Raw genomic sequence first — 21,975 nt, forward strand, 5'->3', positions numbered from 1 at the left:
CTTGCTTCCCTAGAGACATCAGGGAATTTCTCCATGGATAATATTATATTCTTTCTTTTTGTTGGTGCAGATCTCAGCTCATTCCCATGTGAAGAACTCATTCATTTATATTTCTAGGTATGTGTTACTATGTAAAATTTAAATTTCTATTTGCTGTGTACTCGGATAAATATTCACAATTGGTGATGGTCTTTTGTTTAACTAGTATTTGATGGTAAGGAGTCAAGTCTGCTGTGTAAGGTGTAAGCTGTGGGTCCTTCAAGGTATAGTGACCAGGGGAGCTACCTGCTTTATCTGTTTTTAACCTAAAAATATAGACTTCTAGATCAGAATGATTTGGAGAACCAAGGTGAGATAAGTATAATCGTGGTCTAGTGACCCCCTCTTAAAGAAGAACTGAATAGAAAGCCTTCTTACCCCTTCTCCTGCTCCTTTCCAGTCAGGAATCAGTTTCCCTAGGAGTAAGGTGAATGAGATTCCAGAGATATCTATCCCACAAGCAATATTTAGTCAACCCTTTTGGACATAAACATTCTATATGGGCCTTATACTCCCCACATACTGATGAGGAAACTGAGACCCAGAGAGGGGAAATGACTTGTCTTGGTCACACAAGAAGTAATGTGACATTTTAAGTCATATCCCCTATGGCAGAAGAAACATCTATGAGGAACCGTGTCATGTGGGCTGGGCTAGTTTTTCCTAATGCTCTACCATGTACAGACGAGGCAAACTTTTCCATAAAAGGTGCTGAAATCATCCCTGACACTTAAAATGGTCCTAGGAATTAAGGTTCAAGCCACTAATGTGACTTTCAAGGTACAAAAACCTACTTATAAGATGTGAGGTACATCTCCCTCAGACCTAACTGTTACATTAGCATGACTGAGTTGGTCCCAACTGAAGCAATGCTACATTATATTTTCCATGCTGTGGTTAAATAAACCTTTTGCTAACTGCCAGATGTTCTGTGAATGGTTCCCATTTCTTTCTCATCTTTCACCCAAACTACCAGACAAGACTGAATCACACCACCTTCTTCAAGAGACCTTCTTCTTCAGTAAACCACACCACTCGATCCTTAGCAGCTAGTGCCTTCCTTCTGAGTTTATTTCCCATTTTCAATAGATAGATAGAGATATGTTGTATTATATAGTTGCCTTCCCCATTGGAATGTGAGCTCGTTGAAGGTAGGGATTGTTTTTGCTTTCTTTGTAGCCTCAGTGTTTCTCATCATACCTAGCACATAGTCAGTGCTTAATTACTTGTTGACATGACCTAGTCTACAACATCCCTGGGTGCTAACCCAGTCCTTTTTTAACTGCACCACGTTAACACATTAATACAAGATTCAGGAAACCCAACAGAGATAATAGCAACCAGCCTCAATATTAGGTCTTGCAAAGCATTTCACAAATGTTTTCTTAGTTGATACTCAAAATAGTCCTTGGGGGAAAGTGGTACCAAGATGCTGGAGTAAAAACAAGGACTCACCTGAGCTCTCTCTCAAACCTCTCCAAATAACTTTAAATAATGACTTTAAACAGATTCTAGATCAGCAGAACACCCCCCCCTAAAAGATGGATGGAAAAAATTTTCCAGCCTAAGACAACTTAGAAGGTCAGCAGGAAAAGTCATTCCACCAGAGTGAGAGAGCAGCTTAGTACCATACAGGTCATGCCAGTGCAGACTACACCCCTGAAAACCAGGAACAAGCCTCAGGGTGACTGAATCACTGGGAGCAATAGAGGTTTCCAGACTTCTAAGCCAACAGACTCCAAAGACAACCTAGAAGGTCAGCAGGAAAGGATTATCAGAGTGCATGGGAATGGAGCATAGTCCAGTGAAGTCCAAGCCAGCAACCAGGAACAAACTTTAGGAGCCACTGAATCAGCAACGGTGGAGGCTGCTTCCAGAGTTCTCAACCCCCAGATAACACAGGGAGTCAAACATCCAGTCAGGAGATTTACAGGGGTCTCTTTGCTGGAACTGGGGCCAGGACTCTTGCTTTTTCCAAACTCAAGATCTGGGTCACAGTCCTGGGTGGCAGTCCCAGGGAAAGGAGGATCACTAACCCACCAGAAGTTGTGGCCACAGTGAAACAGGGACTCTTCTCACAGTTCCAGGGCAGCAAAGAATGCTTTTGGTTGCTCCCAAATCAGTGCACAGTTCAGGAGGGTAGCAAACACTTCTCCTTAGATCATATCACCTTGGAAGAAGAGGAAACTTACAATTTCCTAGAAGTATCTGAAAACAGCTACATTAAACACCTGAAACTTAGGAGAGTTTGCCCACCACCCTGGCAGATCTCTACATTAAAAAAGAGATAAAATCAAGTAATAGGCTAGAAAAATGAGCAAACAACAACAGAAAAATTCTGACCATGGGAAGTTGTCATGGTGACAATGAAGATCAAAACACCCAGAAGAAGGTAACAAAGTCAAAGTTCCTATATTTAAAATCTCCAAGAAAAATATGATGTGGTTTCAGACCATGGAAGAGCTTTAAAAGGATTTTGAAAATTAAGAGAGGTAAAAGGAAAATTGGGAACATAAATGAGAACAATGCAAGAAAATCATGAAAAAAGAGTAAATGGTTTAGCAAAGGAGACACAAAAAGTACTGAAGAAAATAACACCTTAAATAACAGATTAGGCTAAATGATAAAAGAAGTTCAAAATGCCAACAAGGAGAAGAATGCCTTAAAAAGTACAATTGGCCAAATGGAAAGGAGTTACAAAATCTCAATGAAGAAAATAATTCCTTGAAAGTTAGAATTGAGCAAAAGGAAGCTAATGAGATTATGAGAAATCAAGAATCAATAAAACAAAACAAAAAGAATAATAAAAAAGAAAATGTGAAATATATCATTGGAAAAAACAACTGACCTGGAAAATAGATACAGGAGACTTAATTTTAAAATTATTCAAATACCTTTCAAGAAATTATCAAGGAAAAACGTCTTGATGTTCTAGAACTAGAGTGAAATAGAAATAGAATGTGCTGATCGCTTCCTGAAAGAGATCCCAAAATGTCAACTTCCAGGAAGATTATAGCCAAATGCCACAGTTTCTTCACATCAAGGATAAAATATTGCAAGCATGCAGAAAGAAACAACACAAATATCATGGAGCCACAATCAGGATATCACAAGATTTAACAGCTTTTACAATAAAAGATGAGAGAGATTGGAATATGATATTCTGGAATATTGGACAAATGAGCAAATTACAATCAAGAATCATATATCCAGAAAAAGTGAGTATAATCCTTCTGCAGGGAAAATGGCCATTCAGTGAAATAGAGGACTTTCAAGCATTATTGATGAAAAGACCAGAGCTGAATAGAAAATTTGACTTTAAATACAAGACTCAGGAGAAACATGAAAAGGTAAGTAGGAAAGGAAAATCATAAGGGACTTAATAAAGTGATCTACTGACATTTTATGCAGGAAGACGATACTTGTAACTTGTAAGAACTTTCTCATTGTCAGGGTAGATATAAGGAGTATGTATATATATACATATACATATATATATGTATATAAAAGCAAGGGGTGAGAGGGGATTGTATTTTGGGGGAAAGAGGAAGGGAGAGGTAGAATGGGGTAAATGATCTCACATAAAAGAGGTAAGAAAAACTTTTACAATGAAGGGAAAGAGCGGGGAGATGAAGGGGAGTGAGTGAACCTTACTCTCATTAGAATTAGTTCAAAGAGGGCATAACATATATGTTTAAGGGGGTGTAGAGATCTTTCTGACCATACAAAAAAGTTGGAGAGGAAGATGATAAGAGAAGGGTGGCTGATAAAAGGGAGCACAGATTGGGAGAACACAGGAAGTGTAAATGTATACCACCATATCCAACCCTCCCCATTGGCTTTAAAATAAAATTCCAATTCCTTACACTGGCACTTAAATCTCTCCACTATATTGTTCTATTCTACCTTTCTAAGCTTGTCTCACCTTGTTCTCCTTCATATATTCTTCATTCTAACTAAACTGACTTACTTGCTGGTCTCTGATTTCAGTGTTCTATTTCTCAAAACCATGGCCTTAACCAAATTCTTTGCTAAGCCTGGAGTGCTCTTCATCCTCACCTGTACCTCATACAAACCTTAGCGTCTTTCAAACATCAATTCATGTTTGAAAGGGGAAGCCTTTCTTGATCCCCTTTATGGTTAACCCTCTTTCCTTCCTTTGGTTATCTTGAACTGACTTTTATGCATAAAGATTGTATCTTCCAGTAGTATGGAAACTTCTAGGGGGCAGAATCTGTGTTTCATTTTTGTTTTTGTGACTCCATACCTGTATCCTGACCATAGGAGATATTCAAAAAATGCTTGCTTACTGAACTGAAATAAGATAAAATAGGTATGTAAATAAATGAATAAAAATTAATTTGAGAAGGCAGATGAAAGCTTCATTTCTCAAATGCATAGAGAACAGAGTCAAATTCATAAAAACAAGAGGAATCTCCAAATTATAAATGGTCAAAGGATATCAACGGGCAGTTTTCAGATGAAGTAATCAATGTTATCTATAGTTGTAGGAAAAAACGTTCTAAATCACTGTTGATTAGAGAAATGCAAATTGAAACAACTCTGAGATATGGCTCCCACACTTATCAGATTGGCTAACATGACAGAAAAGGAAAATTATAAATGTTGAGAGGATGTTAAAAAATTGAGTCTAATATATTGGTGGAGTTGTAAACTACTTCAATCATTCTGAAAAGCAATTTGGAGCTATGCCCACTGGGCTATAAAATCCATGCATGCCCTTTTACCTAGGAACACCACTACTAAGTCTGTATGCCAAAGAGATTTTTCAAGTAGGTAAAGAACATATAAGTACAAAAATATTTATATCACCTTTCTGTGGTAGCAAAGAATTAGAAATTGAGGGGATGCCCATCAGTTGGGGAATGGTTGAAAAAGCTGTGGTCTATAATTGTGCTGGAATACCATTGTACTATAGGAAATGATGAGCAGCCTGCTACCAGAAAAACCAAGAATTAAATGAACTGATGCAAAGTGAAATGAGCAGAACGAGGAGAACATTGTACGCAGTAACAGCAATACTGTAGAATGATCAATTGTGAATAACTTAGCTGCTCTCAGGAGCACAATGAACCAAGACAATTCTAAAGGACGTATGATTAAAAACATTATCCATCTCCACAGAAACATCTAGTCAAGTGTGAATGCACATTGAAGTATACTTTTTTCTTTGTTTATTTTTCTTGGCTTTTCAATCTGTGTTTTCTTTCACAACATAATTATTATGGAAATATTTGTCATGACTGTAAATATAACCTATATCAAATTGCTCATCTTCTCAGTGGGGGAGGGGGAGGGAAGGAGGGAAAGAATTTAGAACTCAATATTTTAAAAAGCTAATATCAAAAATTGTTTTTACATGTAATTGCGAGGAAACAAAGCATTGAATAAACGTACTTTAAAAACTGATTTGAGAAGGGACAAAACACTGACATTGAGACAGATCCTGAAATGAATCTTCCCATGGGAGTTGACATCTGTTCTTAGCCTTGTAGGAAGTCAAGAAAGCTGTGACCACATCATTTCACTACTCAGAACCTTTCAATGACATCATATTGCCTATAAGATAAAGCCCAAACTCCTTAGTCTAACATTCAAAGCCATCTACAGTATGATCTTGTCCTAATTCTAAATTCAATTTTTTTTTCAATTCTACAAGCATTGACTATATTATTTGCTGAGCCTCAGGTGTGAGGAACTGGGAAAATAGAAACATGAATCAGACTTGTTTCCTGCCCTCCAGGATTTCATTTGAGGGAATAAGAGACAGACTAAATAAGACTAAATAAAACCAAAATACAAGATAGATACAGTTGAGGACCTTCAGAGAGCATAAAGATTGGGGAGGGGTGTCGGATAAGGGAAAGGTCATGCTGCGTGTTGGATGGATTGGCATGAGAGAAATCTGAGGTAGGGAAACCAGATAGGAAGATATTGTAATAATACAGGTGAATCATGGAAACCTAGACTAAGGTGAAGGTCTTGGAAGTATAGAGAATGTGGGAATGGAATGCTAAATAATATCCCTTTGTAAAAGGTCCCCATTGGTCACACTCCCTTCCAAGCTGTTGCTGAGTCTCTGGTCATCATGAGATGGCAAATTTCAATTTCAGAGTTCCAGGGTCAGCTTACAGAAGATAATTTCCTCTGTGGAAATAAGTACGAGGAAGCAGTATAGAATATAGAAAGGAGAGCATCATTGGAAAGATGTTTATGAGTTTGGAGATAGCAATAGTCAGGTTGGACTGAAGTGGTCAGTACAAATCTACCAGAGTATGTGAGAAAAGTTGAACCTTGAAGATGCAGTGGTAGATAAGTGGAGGGATATAGCAGTTAGGAAGACATCTCAAGTAGGATAAGAGCTGTGGGGACATACACAAATTGGTTTGGGGGATAGTGAAGTATCCTTTTAGACTAGAACTGAGAGTCTGGAGAGAACTATGAGTAAGAAGGCAAGAGGGGGAAAACCTAGAGGACTTTTCAATGCTGACCTGTGGAGTTTAGTACTTATCCTATAGCTCCTGCTGCAGATTTGTGAACAGTGAGTACGGTGAATAATCTAGACCTTGGGGATATTGGTTTGGTTATTCCTCTCCATTTTGTTTCTCACTCAATTCCCATTCAAATTTTTTTATCCCTTCCCATCCTTCAAGGGTCAGATGTAATGTCCCTTCCCCTTCCCTCCCACCACTCTAAGGGACTTCTTTGAAATTCTTGGTCCATAGATTGTACGTAGTACAGTAGAAAAGACAACAAATCTGATCTGTGAGTTCAAGAAGGCAGCAGTTGCTAGCAATAGCCCTGAGAAGGGCACCAACCTCTCTTCCACACCACTGCTTCCTGAACCTAACAGGAAGGCTGGGAGAAGCAGTTTTAACTGATGTGATTTAATGATTGACCCTAATCATGTGGCATGTGCAGAATGGGACAGTCCTTGGCAGAGGAATAGAAGGTGTGCAAAAAAGCCTTGTGGGACCTCAGTGCTCTGGAGAAGAACATGTACAGTGGTCAAGTGTCCCTGAGCTGCTGTCCTTGAGGTCCTTCTTGCCATGTATATATCCCTTCATCTAAGTCTTACATAGCAAGAGGGATTGCAGAGCTGTCCAAGGTTTGAAGCACAGAGAGTTCAAAAGGAGTTGATGGTGACAAGATTATAACACAAGTTTAAAGAAATCTGCATCCTTGACAGCCTTTGGAGCCTTTCCCATTCCCAAATCCAAACTAGAATTTGAAAGAACTTGAAGAGGAGTATTCTTGAAATCTTACAAACCAGCAAAGGATCAATGTATTGTGCAGAGGTGGTTCAAGAGACCCCATATATAGAGGAAAGGGCAGAAGGCTTGCAAGCAAGAGGTTTAAGAGGAGATATGCTTGGTAACTCCAGGCAGGCCTCTTCCCTCATCTGAACCAGTTACCTCATCTGTAAAATGGACATACATATACCTCACAAGGAATAGTGTGGGAAAGGCTTCCGAGGGCAGGAACCAATCTTCTTTCTGGATTCCTTTAAGCTAAAACTTGAGCTTCCCAGGGGCAGAGATGGTTAGTTCTTCTGCCTCCTCAGGCTGTAAGGTTCCTCCAGAATGGAGTCTGGGCTTGCTTCTCCTACTTGTCCCCACAATTGAGCCAATCCAGACCAGGTGCGTGATACAGAGGAGATGCTGTAAAAGCAAAACTTTAGCCTGAATTCTACCTGCTCCCAGTCACTGAATGTTTTTACAAGAATCCTTACTGAAGTCCTGGCCCCAGAATGTGTGGCTACCTGATACCCTGAGGAAGGGTGGAAGTGAACATCAGCTAAGACTGTAGCAATGGCTGGAGTCATAAGAGTGTGGAAGAACAGTAGAGTCTGGGAGAAAAGCCCTGTCTCTTACTTTGCTACACCCATATAATCTATTTCTTCCCTTCTTTACACCACACACACACACACACACACACACACACACACACACACACACACACACACCACAGCACAACATAACACAACATAACACAGCATCTGGGAGTAGCAACATCTGGGGCTCTAATCCCAGGTTTGTGACCAGGCCTCTGCTTGGGCCCTAGCACAGTGAATGAGTCTGGCACAGTAGTATTTGCCTGAATCCTCCTTTCGTAACTGGTGCAAGGTCAGGGAGACACTTTGGGCCACATTGTCCCTCTTGATGGAAGCCCTGCCCTGAATTTTGGCACTGTACTCTATGTTATTACTACTGGCACTGATGCTGGCCACAAGCTCCCTGTTGTACGCAGTTGGGCCCCAGTGCCATGACATGTCAAAATCCTTGAAGTTAAAGCCAGAAGCCTTGCAGGTCAGGGTAACAGACTGGCCCTCATATGTCACCTTGCCTCCTGACTCCACTAGCCGCACCCGGGCCCAGGAACCTGTAGAGGAAATACCAAAGAGATTAAGACTTATACAAAGCCTTTGCAGGAAGGGAAGTTTAGGGGCCATGGCAGAGACATCTGGCTACTAATTACAGATCCCAATCCCAACCCAAGCTGCCAGGGAGAAGAGGCCAAGCAACTAGAAGGAGAAGCTACATTTCAAGGCCCCTATGATCAATGAAGAGAGAACAGGGAGGAGATAGAGACAGAGATATCCAGAAACTAATTAGAGCCTCAGACCCATAAAGAGGGTAAGGAAGAGGAGAGAAGCAGTGTGGACAGGACATATACCTGGGAGAATGGAGAGGATCAGTCCCAGGAGGAAGACCCTGGCAAGAGTGGTGAGGGTCCTGGCAGACATGCTGCTGAGTCTGGCAGGATTGTCTAGACAGAATGGCACCAACAACTGTGGTCCAAGGTCAGTAATATCTGCATAGATATGAGTTCTGCCCAGAAGGAAGTGTTTTTAAGAAGGCAGCTGAGGTTAGTGCGGTCTGCCCATCCCCCAAGCTCTGATGGTTAGGAGGGGGTGGAGCATGAGGCAGACAGATGCAAGTCTGGGCAGGAGAAGTGAGTTAAAACAAAATAACTGTAATTTAGCTAATTCATAGCCCTACTGGCATTCAAAAACATCACCTTTAGTTTTCATATGGGGTTGGCAGCAAGTGTCCTGAAGTATGAGGGTGCTTGAGATATAGATCAGCATCCTGAGGTGGGGTCTAACTCAGCATAGATTAGAAAATAGCTCTAGCATTTTCCTTCTTAGATGTCCTTGCTTTACCTGAATTTCAGCCATCTCTCTTTCTCTGCATCCCAAGACCCTGAGGAAACCAAATTCTTGGGCACTAGGTCTGTGCAGGGTCCAGAAAGGGACCATTATCACCACAGGCCCAAAGCTGTTGTGGATTCTCAGGTACCCATGGGCCAGATGACATGTCCAGACATCTTAGGCATAGAGAGGAATGTTACTTCCTTCTCCGAGGAAGTAACAGTGGAATAAGTGAGCTGGAATGGTTCATAGAATGCTAGGCTCAGAAATTTAGAGCAACCAGCTGGTGCAGGATCTTGGAGCTGTAGTCAGGAATACTTGTGTTCAAATCCAGCCTCAGGTACTTACTAGCTTTGTGATTTCAGACAAGTCACTTCTGTCTGTTTCAGCTTCCTCCTGTAAAGTGACGATGATATCTCCCAAAATAACAGAAACCCTCAGAACACTATACAAATGTTTGCTATTATTGTTATTATTGGAGCTAAAAGGGACCTCAGAGGCCATCTGGTCCAATCCATCTATTTTACAGGTAAAGAAACTGAGACAGTGAAGTTAAGTGATGCCCAAGGTAAACAGGTAATGTTGCCTAGTGAGTGAATAGTTAAGCAGAGCTCTGTCCTTATCCTGCCTGGAACAAGTCCTGGCAGGGTAACTTCCAGCAACTATCCTGTCAGTGCCTTGGGCAACTCTCTATATTGCCAAACAGTTTGAGATCTGCATCAGTGGAGGGATAAGTCTTCACAAAGTTCCCTACACATTGAGGAAATATTAAGTCTTGACCAAAAACAAAAATGAAAACAAAAAATTTCCACACTTTGCAGTCTATAATTCTGTCTAATCAATATTTATCTTATTCCTCACAAGTATACCAAAGTTTTATACATCTCCTCTTGCCCTGACTTCAAGCCCAACCCCTGACTTAGTGCTAAATGTTTACTTTCCTACTTCATGAAGAAGATTGAGGCCACCCCCAAAAAATTTTTACTTTGCTTTTTTTTTTTCATTTTTTTGTCTTTCTTTCTTTTTTTATTAATTTACTTAACTTTTAACATTCATTTTCACAAAATTTTGGGTTCCAAATTTTCTCCCCATTTGTCCCCTTCCCCCACCCCAAAACACCAAGCATTCTAATTGTCCCTATCACCAATCTGCCCTCTCTTCTATCATCCCTCTCTTCCCTTGTCCCCATCTTCTCTTTTGTCCTGTAGGGCCAGATAACTTTCTGTACTCTTTACCTGTATTTCTTATTTCCTAGTAGCAAGAACAGTACTCAACAGTTGTTCCTAATACTTTGAGTTCCAACTTCTCTTCATCCCTCCCTCCCCACCCATTCCCTTTGGAAGGCAAGCAATTCAATATAGGCCATATCTGTGTAGTTTTGCAAATGACTTCCATAATAGTTGTGTTGTGTAAGACTAACTCTATTTCCCTCCATCCTATCCTGCCCCCCACTGCTTCTATTCTCTCTTTTGATCCTGTCCCTCCCCAAGAATGTTGACTTCAAATTGCTCCCTCCTCCCATTGCCCACCCTTGCATCATCCCCCCCACCCTGCTTATCCCCTTCTCCCCCACTTTCCTGTATTGTAAGATAGGTTTTCATACCAAAATGAGTGTGCATTTTATTCCTTCCTTGAGTCAAATGTGATGAGAGTAAGCTTCATGTTTTTCTCTCACCTCCCTTCTTTTTCCATTCACTATAAAGTCTTTTGCTTGCCTCTTTTATGAGAGATAGTTTGCCCCATTCCATTTCTCCCTTTCTCCTCCCAATATATTTCTCTCTCACTGCTTAATTTCATTTTTTTAAGATATGATTCCATCCTATTCAGCTCACTCTGTGCTCTGTGTGTGTGTGTGTGTGTGTGTGTGTGTGTGCGTGTAATCCCACCAACTACCCAGATACTGAAAATTTTCAGGAGTTACAAATATTGTCTTTCCATGTGGGAATGTAAACAGTTCAACTTTAGTAAGTCCCTTATGACTTCTCTTTGCTGTTTACCTTTTCATGCTTCTCTTCATTCTTGTGTTTGAAGGTCAAATTTTCTTTTCAGCTCTGGTCTTTTCATCAAGAATGCTTGAAAGTCCTTGATTTCATTGAAAGACAATGTTTTCCCCTGAAGTATTATACTCAGTTTTGCTGGGTAGGTGATTCTTGGTTTTAGTCCTACTCCTTTGACTTCTAGAATATCCTATTCCACGCCCTTTGATCCCTTAATGTAGAAGCTGCTAGATCTTGTGTTATCCTGATTGTATTTCCACAATACTTGAATTGTTTCTTTCTAGCTGCTTGCAATATTTTCTCCTTGACCAGGGAACTCTGGAATTTGGCCACAATGTTCCTAGGAGTTTCTCTTTTTGGATCTCTTTTTGGTGGTAATCGGTGGATTCTTTCAATATTATTTTGCCCTCTGGTTCTAGCATCTCAGGGCAGTTTTCCTTGATAATTTCATGAGAGGTGATGTCTAGGCTCTTTTCTTCATCATCGCTTTCAGGTAGTCCCATAATTTTTAAATTGTCTCTCCTGGATCTATTTGCCAGGTCAGTTGTTTCTCCAATGAGGTATTTCACATTATCTTCCATTTTTTTCATTCTTTTGGTTTTGTTTTGTGATTTCTTGGTTTCTCATAAAGTCATTAGCCTCCATCTGTTCCATTCTAATTTTGAGAGAACTATTTTCTTCAGTGAGCTTTTGAACCTCCTTTTCTGTTTCGCTAATTCTGCTTTTGAAAGCATTCTTCTCCTCATTGGCTTTTTGACCCTCTTTTGCCAATTGAGTTAGCCTATTTTTCAAGGTGTTATTTTCTTCAGCATTTTTTGGGGTCTCCTTTAGCAAGGTGTTGACCTGCTTTTTATGCTTTTCTTGCATCTCTCTCATTTCTCTTCCCAGTTTTTCCTCCACCTCTCTAACTTGATTTTCAAAATCCTTTTTGAGCTCTTCCATGGCCTGAGACCATGGAATATTTATTCTGGATGTTTGGAATACAGAAGCCTTGACTTCTGTGTCTTTCCCTGATTGTAAGCCTTGTTCTTCCTCTTCAGAAAGGAAGGGAGGAGATACCTGTTCACCAAGAAAGTAGCCTTCTATGGTCTTATTTTTTTTTCCCTTTTCTGGGCATTTTCCCAGCCAGTGACTTGACTTCTGAGTGTCTTTCCCACCCCCCCCCTTGCCTGCAGCCAGCACTTGGGGTCTGAGATTCAAATGCTGTTTCCTAGCCTCAGGGCTTTGGGCGGGGGCAGGGCTGCTATTCAGTGTGAGATTAAGTTTAGGTGCTCAGGTGGGGGCAGGGCCGCCTCAGGGGGCTCAGTTCCCTCAGGGGGTTTATGTGGAGACCTTCAACAATGGATCCTGGCTCCTGCCTGCTTGGGGAGCCCCAGTCTGCTGCTGCCTTTGCTGCTGCCTCCCGAGGGGGCCCGAGTTATTGGGACACAGCACTCACCTCTCGGCGAACCAAAAAGACTCTCTCACTGACCTTTGCGCCCATGGGTAGAGGAACCTGCGTGGCTGCTGGAGATTCTGTCCCTGCAGCCTGCTCAGATCTGCTTCTCTTGGTGCTGCATGGGCAAGGCAGGGCTGGGCTCTGCTCCAGGTCTGGTGTGCAAGGGACCTTAGCATATGTGTGTCTTTCTACTCCTCCATCTTGGCTCCGCCCCCTTGATCTGCTTTTCTAAAGGTAAGACAGCTTTAAAGGCATCAATAATCCTATTTAAATTAAAGTATATAAGTCATTCACCAGTTCAGGGCAAAGGTCAGCACTCTGAGTATGGAGAAAGTAAAAGCAGAGAAACATAGAGAAATTAGCAGAGATATCCAACTGATAAGGCTCCAACTGTCTAAACAAAGCAATAGATACATAATCACCAGACCAGGGAGCACCAACATCTGGGTTCACATAGCCAGGGCGCTCCTTAACAAAGGCGACTCAGAGTCTCATCTGAGCAAATCACAAACAAAAATATCATTCTTCCCATGAGTGAACCCAAAAATAAAATACCTACCTCCCAATACACATAGTTTTCAACTAATATGCCCAGAGCCAGAATGCATCATAACCTACATGACTCAACACAGCTGTGAATTACCAAGGTACAAAGGACATTGATCCTTCAGATGTTTACAACTTAACATGAATGTAAGAAACTGAACTCCAGAAAGAAAAACAACAAAATCCCACCTTGCTTGCTTACAGGGGTTGGGAGTATTTGGGCCTTTCCTCCTGCCCTAAACCATGAGAACCTCCGCACCAAGATGCTGAATGTCTTGCCATCCATTTTCTCCATAGGAAGGAAGCAGCAAGCATTTTTAAGGGCCTATATGCCAGGAATTGTGCTAAGTGCTTTACAAGTTTTATCTCATTTGATCTTCTTGATAAACTCAAGAAGTCAAATTTGAGCTCAGTTTCTTCTACTTCTGGGTCCAGAGCTCTGTCCACTGCTCCACCTAGCTGCTCCTAAGGAACCTCAGATTTTAATAGCCAAATCTATAGATCCCATAGGACAGCACTTCTTTCATTCATGGCTTGCCAGAGGATCCTTTTGCCCCATATCGTGTCATCTTTAGGACCTGATGCCTTAAATCCACCTGAGCTAAGTTCCTTATATTCACAAGCACCAGATACTAAATCTCTCCAAAGGTGGCCATGAGTAAGGGTAGATGGAACCCCTAGGAAGGAGGTCCAAAGTTATTTCAGATATGCCAGGGAGTCTACCTGAGGTCACTGGGTTGCTTTCAGAAATTCTTTTCAATGGCAGCCCTCATCAGGAGATCAGTTCACTGGCCTGGTTTAAATTCCAAGAGAAAGTCCTACTTTGGGAGCCATTGTAACTAGAATGACCTATCTACACACTGGAGTAGGATGTTTCCCCTTGCTGAGGCTCCACTTAGGTAATTAGCTGAACTTTAAAATGGCATCAAGGGGTTAGTGGTCAGGGCTCTCAGGTGCTTCAACTTACTGTCAGTAAGGTTAATTTAGCAAAAGTCATTGCCCAGTGGCAAAAGCAACCATTTCCAAAGCATATCCCAAGACCATGGAAGGAATGTGATTTGTAACTGACCTAGTTCCTTGGAAGAATATTGCACTGGCTTTGACTCTCAGAGTACCTACCCCACCTTATAGGCTAGATTAGTGATGACAGCTAGATAGGTTTCTTCTCATTCCCTTAAGGAAAAGGAATTGTGAAAAGTCTATACCCAAATTTCAAAATTGAACATGCAATTTTCCAAATCAGAGTGCTTGTGGGAAGCTTCCATTCAGTCAGTCAAAAAGTTAAAAAGAAAACTTTTTAAACATTGACTATATGCTTGGGATTGTACTAAACACCAAGGACACAGAGAAAGACCAAAACACAGTCCCTGCCCTCAAGGAGCTCACATTCTAAAGGAGAAGACAACATGCAAACAACTTTACTATATGCCCTGTAAGTGGAAAACAATTTCAAAAGGAAGATATTTATTAATGAGGGAGAGCTTAGGGAGGACAGAAAAAGGCCTATTGAAGCAGGTGAGATTTGAGGTGAGTCTCAAAGAAGGCCAAGGAAAATGAGGTAAAGGTGAGGAAAGACTGTATTCCAGATACAGGGGACAACCAGGGAAAGGACATGGAGTACAGAAGTGGGGTGGAGAATATGAAGACCATGAACTCTGGTCAATAAAATACATTTAGGGGAGTAAGGATAAAAAGACTGGAAAGGTACAAAGTGGTTAGGTTGTCAAGGGTTTTAAATGCTAAAAGGAGCATTTTATATTTTATCCTGAAGGCTAGGAAGGAGCCACTGGGGTTTGTTGAATTGGGATGTGGGAAGGCCAGGGTCAGACATGCATGTCCTCAAAATCACTTTGGCAGCAGAGTGGACTAGGGATGAGACTTTCCAAGGGGCCCTACCATTGTCTGATTGCCCATCCACCACACACTATCTGTAGATCTTACCTTCTATATTATATCCCCAAACTCAGTTCTAGAAGACCCAGCTTCCAGAGGGGTTAAGTAGGGATCACCCAACCTACAGGCAGTCCAGAGCAAGCTCCTGTCACCCTTTCCTCCTTTATATCCTAGCAAAGTCAGGCTATTTCTTCTCTTGCTTCTTTATTACAGTAAGAACAGGCAGGGGACAATCTCCCTTCCACTGTTTATTCTCTGTAGGCTCCTATCTTTATGGATCCATCAGTTGATGTCCTTGGGCTCACTGGGACATCATTCTCAATCCCAAACTGGGATTTGTCTTACAGGTCCCATAGTTCTTGTGTGATCAGATACCAGGGGCCATATGAAGTCATTTTATCTTCAGAGAGAAGGGATGGGTCATGTCCTCCTGACTCTTGCTCTTTCTGAACCTCTTCCATGGTCATTGCACATGATCCTGCCAACTCTGACAATTATTTCAAACAAAGATCATACCTGACAGAGCTAAATACTTGGAATCTGGGTATGAAAGCAAGAGGTTCCTGTAATAAGATGCTAAGGATAACATCCTCAAACAGTAGTACTAAGATGAAGAACTTGCTGACCCCAGGTTGAAACAGCGAGCCCAGGTCTTAGGAGAATTTGGTGATAAAATGGATAAAGTGAAGGGCCTGGAGTCAGGAATTCTTGAATTCAAATCTTACCTCAGACCTTGAGTGTCCCTAGGCAAGTCATTTGACATTTGTTTACCTCAATTTCCTCACCTGTCAAACGGGGATAACAATAGCACCTACTTCTCAGGTTGTAACATTTGTAAAGTTCTTAGAGTGCCTGGCATATAGATGCTATGTAAATGTTAATTAGGACTGTTCTTTCAGAGATGAGAAATTGAACAAGATTAAGTAGAGTAGCCCTTATACTCTCTGTGGGAGGCCCCATTCTATAAGCTGAAAGAAAGGCCTGTGCGAGGTCAGCATTTCTTTGGAGTTTGAGCAAACTGTCTCCTGTCTACTAATATCCTAACAAGTTCTGAGTTGCCACAAGCTACAATAATCAGGGGGTTATTTTTTCCCCATAAGCAGGGTTGGGCAGGGAAGGTATACAAGACAAACTGGGTTTGATGAGGGATGGAATGTGGGCCTCAGCTCATCTGGGACAAGAATCTTGAGAACAACCTTTGATACATGGGCTTAGTAATCAATAGCATGAGGAGAGGATAAAGGGGGAAGAAGTAGGCTAAGAATACAGGGAGAAAGTGTGAACAAGGAGGATGTTGGCATTTCCATATCCCCAGTATCTCATTCCTTACCCTCATTGTCACTTCCAGCACCTCATGCCCGTTAAGGTAGCATGGCAGTCTCATTATGATCTCATCATCATTGTAGGTTGATACCTAGGTTCAAGTTTTGCAAGTTTCACTCCCTTGAACCTCAGATGACTAATTTATTTGAAAGCAGCTCAGGAAAATGATGTCAGTTTTATGACGCAGATCCTCTAATATCATCTCACTCATTGAGTTTAATCCCTGCACACTTCTTTGTTTGTTTGATTTTTTTAAAGCCAAAGAAAACAAAATTTAATAAGGATTCGCCTAATTTGGGTTGCCTCTTAAGAAGCCTAAGCATTTGTAATGCTTGTATTCACAAGTGGGCCAGACACAATCCCAGCTAGACAAAGTCTGAGCTGGATTGCATCTGAGCGCTTTCATAGAGGCAAGGTGGGACTTAAATACACAAAAGAGTATAGGAGGGATCTGGGGGCGGGGGGGGGGGGGGGGGGGGGGGGGGGAGGGGGTGTCTGGTAGTCCAGGGTGGTGGGAGGAGGGTTTAGGAAGGGTCTTGAGGAGAAGTCCAAGGAGGGAATCCAAGGAGGGTCAAAGGCTGGAAACAGCTGGAGGCTATCAGGAGATAGCAGACAATGGAGGGTTTGGGTGGGAAGCAGGTGGGGCAACCTAGAGGTAACAGACAATGGTCACAGATTTGAGTATGAAAAGCCAGGTTCTGTGGAGAGATACAAGGGGAGCTCAATTTGAGTATGAAAGGTCAGGTTAAGTGAGGAGATTCCAGGGGAGCTCAAGGCAGTTCCCAGAGTCTGAACCCCATCATTCCCCCCTCAAACAGATTGAACCCAAATTCTTTTGGGGTAAAGGGCAAAGGTCTCAGTTTCTGAAACTTCTTCCTGCTGGCAAGGGGCGTAGAGCTGTCCCTACCTCAATGGGTCCTGTTCAAGGGGTCAGACTTCAAAATCTGGGTGGTGCCGGGTCCAGTGGGCTGGAGACCTAGGATTCAGACAGAGGTTGGTATATAGCCTGGGCTGTCATCTGGAAGTTGATGGCTTGCACCCTGGAAAAGACAAACCTGGCAAAGAGGTTAGGCACACACACACCAAACAGGTACAAAAGGAGTATAAAGAAAAGACAATTTCCCTGGCATAAAAGATAATTTCTCCGGAGAGAATTAAAGATGACTGTGGCAAGGTCAAAACATAGAAGGGCATGTTTGATAGGGGAGTTTTTCTGTCAGATATCCCCTTTCTTTCCAGATTGCTCCATAGGTATATAGAACAAGGAAAGCATATTTTGAGTAAATAAAAACATCAACCGGCCTGGGATCAGGTCCTAAGGAGTGGGTTAAGACTCCCAAAGGCTGTCCTCTCCTCTCATCAACATACAGAGTGAAAGGTTTTCCCAGATTGGGTAGGTCTAGAGATGGGGTGGTGGTCAAATTAGTTTTCAGAGTCTCGAAAACTTTAGCCTGTTCTGAGTCAGTGCTCTGAGTAGGGCCATAAAGGAGTTTAACAATAAAACCAAAATTAGGAATCCAGAGTCTACAAAATCCAGTCATGCCTAAAAACACTCGAACTTGCTTCTTACTGTCTGGACCAGGGATAAACAGGATTGTCCTTTTTATTTCAGAGGTTAAGGAGAGACAGGTGGGTGTGAGTTCATGGCCCAGACACCTTGTGGACTGGCAAGCTATCTGGACTTTGTTCCAAGAGACCCTATAGCCTCGAATACCAAAGAAATTAAGGGCTTCTGTGGCAGCAGCCAAAGAAGCCTCCTGGGTGGGGCTACAAATAAGAATATCATGCACATACTGAATTAAGCTACTGCCTGCTAGTTTCAGGTGCCTTAAATCCCTTCCCAAAGCCTGGCCAAATAAATGAGGGTTATCTCTAATCCCTTGGGACAAAACTGTCCAGGTTAGCTGATATGGACTTGATTCCCCAGGAAAAGTACATTCAAAAGCAAAAACATATTCTCCATTAGGCTTTTTTGTGGGAAGGGTTGCAGTGTTGCATGGAGATGGACAAGGGACAAAGATTCTATACTTAAGGAATTTTTCAATTAAAGGTTGTAGTCCTTCCCAGGTCTCAGGCTTAATCAGATACTAGCTGAGACTTAGGGTCTGAGAGACTAACAATGGCTGGAGTGGCAGAAGTAGCTCTCTCTGGAATTCCAGGGTCCCAAATATTTGGCCTGTCTCCCACACTCTCAAGCAAACCTGGGAAGATTAGTGAACAGAGGCAAAAGGGAGATGGGAGGTTTAACTAGAGAAAATTGGCTCCCCAATTTCACCATCAGGGCCCTTCCCAACAAGGGGTCAGGGTCAGAGGAGGACATAAGGAAAGAGTGTTTAAACAACAGATCCTCAAACAGGCTGGGGAGGGGGTATGTCTGGAGACATTCCTTAGTTTCCTCTTCAATGCCTATGACCCGAGGAGTCAAGGGACGGGTAGGGCCAGAGTGACTGGTTAAAGCAGAGAATTTAGCCATGTTAAAGTGGGTAACCTTACCTTCAGCCTTCGGTTTTGCCCAGGGCTTGGTGAGAGAGATGGAGAAAATGGGAGCATGGCCAGCACCCAGGCTTTCCTGATGTTCCAAGTCTTGAGAAGACTGGAGGACAGGGTACTGGGGGGCGGCTCCACCACTTTTCCCACCTGAGGGACAATCTTTCCTCCAATGTCCCTCCTGGTCACATGGGCACGGTTCCACAGGCGTTGGTTCCTGGGGCTCCCTCTGGGGGGGGTGCCCTGGAGGGGCACTCCTTGGACCAATGACCCTCCTTGTGGCAACGAAAGCAGGTTTCCCCACTGCCCAAGTAGCTAGCCTTCCTCCAAGGGGGTGCCCTGGAGGGGTGCTCCCTGGGTCTCTTCCTGGCCAAGGCAGCAGCCAGGAATTGAGCATGCTCCCTGGCCCTGGCCCTTCTTCCTTCTCTTTCCTCTGCTGCAAGGAGGTCTCTGTTGTTAAAGATTCCAAAGGCCATCTCCAGTAACTGGGCCTGAGGTGTTTGGGGTCCCATTGCCAATTTCTGCAGTTTCCTCCTAATATCTGGGGCAGACTGATTAATAAAATACATGCTAAGGATTGCTGACCCTTCTATGGAGTCAGGATCCAAATTTGTATGCTTTTTAATAGCTTCTACTAGATGGTTTTGAAAAAGGGCAGGGTTTTCCTTTTCTCCTTGAGCAATTTCCCTAATTTTTTGAAAATTTACTTGTTTTTGAAATGCAGTTTCTAGGCCTTCTAACAGGCAAATTACCATAAAGTCTGTTTTTTCCCTGTCCTCATTCTTTTGATAGTCTCATCTGGGGTCACTCGTGGGAACAGCAGCTGTTCCTGGGGGGTATTTTATGGGATTATTGCTAGCCATATGATCCCCAAACTTTTGGGCGTGTTCCCAAAATTCTCCCCTTCTCCTCAATGGTACAACAGACAGAGAAAAGAATATGCAGATCCTTCCAAGAAAGTTCAAATCTTAGGGTTATGTCCCTAAAACCCTCAGTGAACCTAGTGGGGTCTTCCAAGTATCTCCCCAGTTTCTCTTTAATCTGGGTGAGAACTGAAAGAGAGAGCGGAACAGGCATCCTGGTTGTCCCACTGGGTGGGATAGGCACTTCTCTCAAGAGGAACAGCCCTGACTGCCCAGTGGGGACAGGGGCTTGTGGAGGAAGATAGGAAGTCCCACTTCTTGTGAGGGAGGGGCTGGAGAATGCCTGCTGAACTGGATTAGGCTGCAGGGCCAGGGGATCTGGCTAGCAAGGGGAAAGATCCACTGGTGCCTGAGGAAGAGTAGGCGTCAAAGGGGGAGATGCCCCAGAGAGTGCCACAGGAGCCGGGCCTAAGGCCTGAGTGAATGTTACCCCAGCAAGAGGGGCTGCAGAAGGAGGCACCCCAGCAACACCCATAGTTGGGAAATGAGTGGGGTTTGGGAACAGAGATAGGGGAGGAAGTGAGGCTGAGACCCTAGAAACCATAAACAGGGGGTCATCCAAAACATCCAATTCACCTCCATTTTCCTTTTGTGGGACAGCTCTAGCTACAAGCATCTTACAATTTTTTCTGAGAGTGGGGTCCTGAGAGAGTTCGACAAAGGCCCTTATGTAAGGTATTTCTATCCATTTTCCTTTTTGGAGGCAATATAATTGTAATTGTAAAAGGATATTACGTTGCAAGGTCCCAAATATGGGCCACACTTTGTTGTCCTCCAGGTGATACTGAGGCCAAAGTGTGTTGCAAAAGAATACCAACTTTTTCTTTTTAAGGTCTTTAGAGAAGTGAAATTTTTTCCAATTTTGTAAAAGACAGCCCAAAGGCGAATTCCTTGGAATTGATGAATTTTGGCCCATTTTGGGGGGGGGGGTGTTGGAAGTCCCCCCCCCCCTTGAAGGAGGATGTGGAAGTAAGTCTTGAGAAAAAACACTACAAAAATAACCGAATTATCCCTGATTTGCTTGCTCCCAGGAAATCCAGAGAATTGGGCACCCCCTTAACTGACGTTTCTCTAACCTTCTAGCACCCAGAAAGTTCCAAGAATTGTGCTTTGGAGGGTATGCCCAGGTCCACGGCCTCAAACACAGCCATTGGACCAACAACCTGAGTCTCTAACTCTCTACTGCCCGGAAAGTTCAGAGACTTTGCTTGGTACTGGGACCTGAAGATAGGTGCGAAAATCCTCTTCCAAGGTGCTTGGAGAGCAAGGAGGGGATAGAGAGAGGGGGAGGCTTACATCCCTTCCAGTCTGAGCAGAAGAATTTGGGATTAGAAGCTATCTGGATCAGGGAACCATAAATGAAGAGGCTGAGGGGTGATGAGGACCCCAAAATACCAACGGTCCAGGTCATGCTCGAATGAATTCGACTCAAGCCTTCTTAAAGCCAAAGAAAACAAAGTTTATTAAGGATTTGCGTAATTTGGGTTGCCTCTTAAGGAGCCTAAGCATTTGTAACACTTGTATTCACAAGCCGGCCAGACACAATCCCAGCTAGAAAGAGTCTGAGCTGGATTGCATCTGAGCCACACTTCTTTGTTCATATGTGGGTTTTTATTGTTGTTTTCTCACATTTGTGACCAAGGGGTCTCTTCTTGGCTTCTGGTCTTCAAAACCATACCCCAACACTGCCTTTCCTTATCACATGGGGCCTCCTCACCCTGCCCCATCCTAATGTGCATGCAATCTCTTCAAGGTGGAATATGTCTCTGTGGGACCCACCCTCTTTTCCCATTGGTGAATTCCTCTTGGACTTTCCATTTTGTGGAGAGACTGAGGCTGGCCTTTATTCTCCCTTTGGCTGTTCCTGACTTCTGTTCTTCAAAACCATGCCCTTGAGTGTCTTCATCCTTTCCTTTGCCCCCTTTTAGCTCCTTTTTGCATGTTATCTTCTCCCATTAGAATGTAAACTCCTTGAGGTCAGGCACTGTCTTTCTTCCTTGCTCATATCTCTATCTCCAGAGCTCCCTATGGTTCCTGACACCTAGTTACCACTTAATAAATGCTTGGTTCTTTTCTTCCAAGAGAGCATCAGCATTTGAAGCTAAGTTCAACTCCCAGATGCCCAAATCATTCCCTTGTTCTTTTCTCCTGCAG

The 21,975-nt window shown here is 42.8% G+C and overlaps 1 gene segment (V, D, J or C); it reads right to left on the reverse strand.

The window, feature by feature from the left end:
- Nucleotides 1-8,019: 8,019 nt before the first annotated feature.
- On the reverse strand, nt 8,020-10,221 carry LOC140500215 (immunoglobulin heavy variable 3-21-like). The segment is given in 2 exon segments: nt 8,020-8,442; nt 8,737-10,221. Coding segments are annotated over 2 exon segments (429 nt in total).
- Nucleotides 10,222-21,975: the final 11,754 nt, after the last annotated feature.

Source organism: Notamacropus eugenii, chromosome 4 (assembly GCF_028372415.1).
Source record: "Notamacropus eugenii isolate mMacEug1 chromosome 4, mMacEug1.pri_v2, whole genome shotgun sequence".
NCBI classification, from domain to species: domain Eukaryota; kingdom Metazoa; phylum Chordata; class Mammalia; order Diprotodontia; family Macropodidae; genus Notamacropus; species Notamacropus eugenii.